At 42.3% G+C, this 7,346-nt stretch overlaps 1 protein-coding gene across 1 annotated transcript in view; it reads right to left on the reverse strand.

Moving 5' to 3' along the window:
- Window positions 1-604: 604 nt before the first annotated feature.
- Window positions 605-7,346, reverse strand: part of TRAF1 (TNF receptor-associated factor 1) — a gene marked incomplete at its 5' end in the record, with an annotated part of 16,061 nt that continues 9,319 nt past the window's right edge. Inside the window, 5 exons of the mRNA XM_010291053.1 lie at window positions 605-820; window positions 1,966-2,114; window positions 2,701-2,878; window positions 3,384-3,821; window positions 4,545-4,610. Of these exons, the coding sequence (XP_010289355.1) occupies window positions 605-820; window positions 1,966-2,114; window positions 2,701-2,878; window positions 3,384-3,821; window positions 4,545-4,610 (1,047 nt within the window). The remainder of the gene's footprint in view (window positions 821-1,965; window positions 2,115-2,700; window positions 2,879-3,383; window positions 3,822-4,544; window positions 4,611-7,346) is intronic.

Here is a 7,346-nt window from a genome sequence, read left to right on the forward strand (position 1 = left end):
GAATTTGCCCTTGTTTCTGGTGGGGGAACCGCCAAAATCCCACACCAGGGCTGCCAGCCAGCGCAGTCTGACAGGTGCTCGCTCCATACCCCCCGGGCAAGGGAGCTGCACGCACCGCAGCCCTGCCAAAGGATGGGGAAAGCTCAGCTTCACCCCTGCATCTCAGAAACCTATTAACCTAGAAGGTGCTAGAAGGGAGCTCGGGCCGCATTCTGGCCAGACATCTGGGCGGAATGCCACCCGCACCTGGACCAGGCGTCAGAAAGAACAGCGCTTTTTTCCACAAGCGCATCTGCAGAGGGGGTAACAGTAACCTACATCTAAACCGGCAGTATCGGCTGTTTTGATGAAATAATCACAGACCTCATTTGCAATAGCACACTCCGTGGCGCACCGGGCAAAGTACGCGGCATGCTCAGCCGTAGCGAACTCTAGCAGGCAGATCTTCAGCTGACATGAACTGATTCACGGGAGACAGGCTCAGGCTCTCTGGATTTTGTGTGCACATGAAAACTAATGCAAGGTCTCAAGCTGATGCTTTTTCTTCTTGTAAACTAATGAAATTCGGTGGGTGATTTACCAGACACCCATATTTCAAGATTTACTAATTTGTTTCTATAATACATTTAAGGAAAAGCGTGTCTTCTTTCACGTAGGCATATTTAGGCGACTGTAGTTTGGACAAAGGGAGGAACATGGGACAGCCGCTTGCGACATTCATATCATTCACTGGTCTCTGAAATGAAGCAGAAGTCAAGTCTGGGCGAAATGCATCAATAATATGTTCCCTGTTATTTTGGTCAAGCAGCATAAAGGTAACCTGCAAGACAGAACACGGCAATGATGAGTTATTGAACTGAAAGATAAACCAGAAAATATCAGAGACAGAAGTACAAACATGCTGCAAAAGCAGCTGGATGCTCTATCGATAATGAAATACAAATCATGAGAGATCTGCAACCTGCAAGGTCTGTTAATGTGAACAAGGGAGACTGTAACAGTTCCCAGATGAAGTATTTAGAACTTTGTCACCCGTAAAATAAAATTAAATAAAATAAAGTAAGGAATTGTTTCTTGGTAGAGAGTCCAAAGACTTCTTTCCTCTCTCTCCTGACAACTTAAACAAACCCTGAGGTTGGTTACAGTCATTACCTCCATTCTGTTATTGTGGTTTGGAATCAAAAGATACAGCTCAGTTGCCTGTACGCAAATATGTAAAGGACATGACCTAAATATGAATACAGAATCTCCTCATCTCATTACCACTTTTATTAACTCACTGTTCTTTAGCTTTACATGTGAAATGTATGTAATACTTCTTTAATACAGTGAGGATTTGGAACTTTGATTTCTATTTTGTTTGGCTGCTAAATGGTAGTAAGGTTATTTATACGAGAGGCTTCCAGAATTATTACCACATGAAGGCAAGTGCTAGAACAGAGACCAGAACCTTGTGCACATTTTCACTGCGTTTCTAACCATTGCTGCCACTATCAGATTGCACTTGTGAGAAAAAATAAGATCAGGATCTCGTATGACATCTATGGCATGTTTGTAAGCAGAACTCTAACCTTACATTTCTAACATCTGTGCTTCAGGCAGCAAATCATAATTCCCTCATAAATTGATATTGTCTATGTATAGCAAAAGCCAGGAAAAAATGTGTCTCTGGCTTTAGCCCAGGTGGACACAGGTTGGGATATATCAAACACCAGTATTCTGGTGTCTGAAAATCCTACAAGGCAAGGTATGGAACCTCGGTAGGAGCAACTTTCCCTGTGTGTAAATCACTCAACTGAGAGACAAATTACTACCCAAGATTAGAGTATGGCTTCTAGCCATCAGAGAGGAAAATGGGAAAACGCTGCAACTTCCACTAAACTCAAGAGAAGAAGTCCCGTGTGTTCACTGGGAGAAGTAGTGGGTTTATGCTAGGGTCAGATTGGAAAAGGTTGCTGCCCTTACCTTGTGTCTGAAAGGCCATGGGAGCAGAGCATCGTAGTCTCCTTTCATGACAACAAAGAACAGGGACACATGGGTTCCTTTTCCTGTCCCATCTCCGTTCAGATAAACCCTCAGACAGACCTTGTAGCCATACTTCGCAGTGTAGAAAGCTGAAAATCAGAACTCTTCATTAGTAAAGCCTCCTTTGAAAAAAAAGACATGATGAGTGTCCTGGCACATGGGAAAATACAGTGTATGATGCATTTTGCTATCACAGAGATGAGAACAAACGAATCAGTATACCCTGGAGATTATCAGCAATGAAAATCCAGTGGTTGGAATCCTTTAGTGCCTCACACCTCAGTGAAAATTACCTGTTATTAGCCACACAAGCGTATTTTACCTAATCAAATTACTCCTGACGTGGCAGATAACTGCTGCAGAAAGCCATTCTGTACCATCAGGCACCAAGCTATGGGTTAGAAAGACAGATCCAGCAAACGTCACTGCAAAGAACTGCAGTGGAGGGCGAATTGCAAAATGAAACAGAACACAACTCTGTGGCACAGCACATAACAGCTGCCCTGAATTACAGGCAGGAGAGCATGAGGTCTTTGCATAAACAGCATCCTAGTTTAAGGAGCTATTTTAAAGGACCTCCTGTCCACATGCGCAGAAAGAAGCATCACTCTAGAGAAATCAGTAGGTTTTCTAAAGGACTGGGTTTTGCTAACACATGTATACATCGTGTTTTACCTGGTGAATACAAACTGACTGTTCTTCCAGTCAGAGAGTCTTGTAACTTCCTGCCGACATCTGTTATTTTCCACAGAAAGACCCCATCATAGGAAGCTTGCTCAGAGAACAGAAGACTCTTATGAAGACTGCTCAGGCCTGCATCCTTCTGCGTCAGGCAACGGTGCAGCTCTGCAATCTGGAAAAAAACAATCAGTTCTCAATCAACCCCCCTCTCCAGGCTGCTGTGCTGCAGAAGTAGCAGAATTGATCTGGAGACCTCATGTTCTGGAGGGTCTCCTTTGATTTCTTTTTAAGTGACAGTTACATATCAACACATAAGGCAAACAACTGGATAGATGGTTGTTTGGTCTTCCAGTCATAATGCTGCTTTAAGAGGATCCAACAATTAAACAACTGTTGCTTGCTCACAGTCTGATCATGGCAATTCTGAACATTCAAAACTCTCAGGAATATCTAGGTACCTAGGCATGGATTTAGATAACAGATGTTAGAGATCCCCATTTGAAAATTTATCCAAAACAGCAAAAGGATCCTGTAGATGTGTCCAGAACTTAACACTTCACAGCTCAAATGCCTGTGCCCTTTCCTGTGCTGAACTCTACACCACTTCTCTCTGATATATGTAAATATCTGTTACCTATAGAACAAGCACATATACAATGCTTATCATAACTATTTACCTTCAGTTCAAGGCCTCGTATTATATTTTGATCAAGTTCACTCTGTCTCCGAAAGGCTGTGATTTCCAAGTTAGAGGTCTCCACCTCTTTATTGAGCACTGCCACAATATTCTCAAACACATGTAGCTTATTCTCTAGTTCAGAGATCACTTTCTCCCTCACAAGTTGTTGCAGAACAGATTCATCTCCAGAAACAGAAGATCCAGTAAAACAGTCTACTTCCACATCCCCATTGACTTCCAGCCCTGCTGGGATCTGCAGATCAGAGATGCTTTTTCCTGCATCATTCACATTCAGCTCTGACTGTGGGAAGAAATTGTTTGCAGCTTTGGCAGCAGTGCACAAGCTTGCCTTCAGTTGCTTTATGTGCTGCAGCAGAAGCAGCATGTGGGCCCCAACTGCAGTTTTTTCATGTTCTTTTGTCTTCTCTTTGCTTCCCTGTAAGAAGATGACAGCATCAATACACTCTCCGTACAACTACCATAACTGGCTTGGGGCCAAATCAAGCAATGCTCCCTTCAACTTCTTGGGAGGGACAGAGATGGAAAAACTGCACGATACAGGTCCAGATACATAGCAGCTGACTCTCAGAGGAGACACAGAGAGAGGAAAACCAACAAGCACTCCAGTGATCAGTTTAGGGTATGTGTTCACATGTGTACATATGCTATGTAAAAAGAAAACAATTGGCTACAATTTCTGTATTAAACAGGCTGCCAGGCAGAGTCCCAGCAAGATTCTCCAATAATATTTAATACATAGACTGTGCACAAAAGATAAGATATGGCAACAGATACGAACTGAAATGCAAAGAAGACCCGTCACTGTTTTAAGAGACGTTACCCTAAAGGGAATATCCAAAGCAGAGTAGAACAGCGTATCTGATAAACCAGCAGAATTGTAATAAACATCCATTTTTACCTGAAGTGAATGCACAGTGCAGGATACAGAGCATCACAGGCTGAACTGCACCGTGCACGCACTGTGTAACCACGGCAGTTCTTGGAACTCTGCTGGTCTACTAAAAGACTTTCTCTCTTTTCTTAAAGATATATTTAAATCAAGGCCCACTACCTTGAACACAAAGGCTGGCTAGACCAAAGGCACAGTGCTGAGCTGTACACCATTTGAGACCTTCCTGAAGGCAGCTGTTTCACTCACCCTAAATGAACAGCCGACTTCAGAAAAACGACATCCATCCTTGTCGATTAAGGGTGTAGAGCAATTCTGTTGGAAAAAAAAAGGAAAGAAAATAATCAAATACCAGTTGAAAGGTATTTATTTACCTACAAACAACTAGGCCACCATCCCAGCAGCTATACATCAGGGTAATTCAAGTCAAGGCATTACCACAGCTTACAGTGTCCAACTAGCTTTGAAAATTCATTGGTAAATCAATGAAGAATGTGGTTGATTGCAAGTTTCTTGCACGCAATCTGGCAGTTAAATGTCCATCTAACAGACCCCATAATGATATAATATAATTTAACAAACCACAGCAATCCCCTAGTAACAACTTCTCATAAATAAGATGCCAATAAGCAAAGCGGCCCACTACAGTGGACACCACCATGCACACAGCCATTCCAACCCTCTTCCTGCTCTTAAAGAATGCACTGAAGAGCTGTGTCATGCAGCATGTCCGGGGAATGAATGGATCTGTCAGACCAAAAGCTCTGACTAATGCTCAAATTTAGTTCCCTTCACAAGCAAAAGCAGGTCCCTCGAATTATGTTATACAGCATAGTCTTCATTTGCTCATGTGGGTCTCCCTGAATATCTGAAAGGAGACAAACATTTCCCCGTTTTTTGTGAGATTAACTGAGAAGATAATTTAATAAAGATACTTGTGGGAGCAGGGAAGAGAAGGTAGTCAGCAGAGCTATGTGGGGATGTAAAAAGCACCCAGATACAACTGCCATATCTGAACATGTTCTCAGATAATCATTTAATCTAAATGAACAAGTGATACTTTTATGAACTGAAATAAAGCTGTATTGCATTCACTTATCTTTTACCTACCTTTTCCTTTGATGGTATTGCAGTTTGCACATGTTTTTGTTCCTTACATAAATTGACTTCACATGAATGTTCCTGTCATTAAAACAAGAAGAAAAGAATTCAGTACATTATTAAAGTCATTGAGCATCTTTATTTAGGAGTCTTTGAAACAAGGCTCATGTTTGGGAATGCTATTCCCGTTTTACAGAAACTTGGGGATTTGGGGGGCTTTTCTACAAGAAATTCTGTGTTATGGAAGAAAATGTTTCCAGTAAGTTTCTTACTTTCTTCCTGGAAAGTGTGGATTTAAGGGAGAGTGAAGGCAAGAAGGGTAACTTCCCCAGGAGCACTACGAGCCCCACACCACATGGTGCAAAATCCTGTCCAGAGAGTGCCCGCTCTGGGCCTCCCTACGCAACAGGCTGCAGAGTTCTCTGGCTTCTTTTTAGAGGAAATGATGTTCAGAAATTTGGGACTAAAGCACATCTGCTAAAAGCTGTCCCCTGTACAACGAATTGCAGACTCAGAGGTTTCTCAAACTAAGCCTCTAAGCTGATTACTCTTCTCAACCATGCAGGCGTGTTCAGTGGCGGATCTCCGCAATACCTGTTAAGCGAAAGTACAAAGTGTGATCTTTCACGTATGGGGCCCAGAGCTCTTGGAAACTACTTACAGATGCTTTGCAAGGTCACCCTGGGAAATTTGATACAAGATTGGCAACGTACAAGTTTTGCCCGGTTCAAACCATAATTCTGTTGCCTACACACACACATATAGGTACACACACAGAATATGCAATAACATGCAGGTGGATTACAGAACAGAAAGCAAATATACAGGAAATCCAAATATAAACTCTTCTTGCATTGGCTTCATATAGTTTGCTTAATGTGCATACCCTTCTTGCATCCTGCTTATTAACATTTTGAAGGCTGGATTCCAAAGTTTCCATCACGATGTGTTAATGCAAAATGCATTACCACTAACATGAGACTTCCTGCCATTTCTGGCTCCAAGAAGGGTAAAGTAATCCTCCTGCCATTGGTTCATACAACTGCAATATGTGTACTCAGCAACTGTCAGCTTTCAATTCATACTGTTCAGGGAGGCTGCCTTTAATCTTTATAAAAGCCTTTGCATGCCAGTACATTTCCTACAACAGTCTAGAATTTTTTTGATAAAGCTATTCCAGCAACCTTCAAATTTCCCCTGCAAAGAGTCCTGACGTTTCTCTTTCGATCCTCAGAAATACAGCCATAGGTTTTTCTCACTCTCCAACTCATTTTTTAATACTCTGTATCGTAGCTACTGCACAAAGTATGCTTTTATTTTCTTCCTTTCTGCTATTTGACTCCTTCAGATTGCTGATTTCTTGAGGTGGAGAGGGGCTGGTGAGAAGTTTCTTTAAAATATGGAAATGCAAAAATCACAAGACCAGTAACCGATTGGCTAAAATGGAGAAAGCGAGAGCAGTGCCCAAAACTTAACTATTTGCTCCCAGAGGACTGTGGATACATGGAATACACACAAAAACCCCAAAACTCATATGCCATGTAACTGCAATTTTAATAAAGCTGATCATGTAACCAGCAAAATTCTAATTTTACAAATACTAAGGCAGGCAGAGAAAAATCAACATCTCAGGGCCAATACCCTGCTCGGTTGCCAAGGTTTCCTAGGCAAAAAATTAATTAGATGATAGCTAACTGGAATGAGTGGGAGGCAAACAGTTCTTCATTGCAGGAAAATGCAGCCCGCTGAGGTGGATCTGCAGTATCACAGACCTCTGAAGAGAGCTAGGTGCTCAGGGAACGCTCACACAGCTCAGGTTTCCTCCTCCAGCCTGCCTACTGCACTTACAGAAGGTTGAAGGGGATTAAGTGTTGCCACCTTCTGGTATTTATGGTCTCTCTGAAGCATATACTGGATTTAGCACTGGTAAAATGTGCCTGGGTCCAGACG

This window comes from Phaethon lepturus, unplaced genomic scaffold, assembly GCF_000687285.1.
Source record: "Phaethon lepturus isolate BGI_N335 unplaced genomic scaffold, ASM68728v1 scaffold40137, whole genome shotgun sequence".
In the NCBI taxonomy this organism is placed as follows: Eukaryota; Metazoa; Chordata; class Aves; order Phaethontiformes; family Phaethontidae; genus Phaethon; species Phaethon lepturus.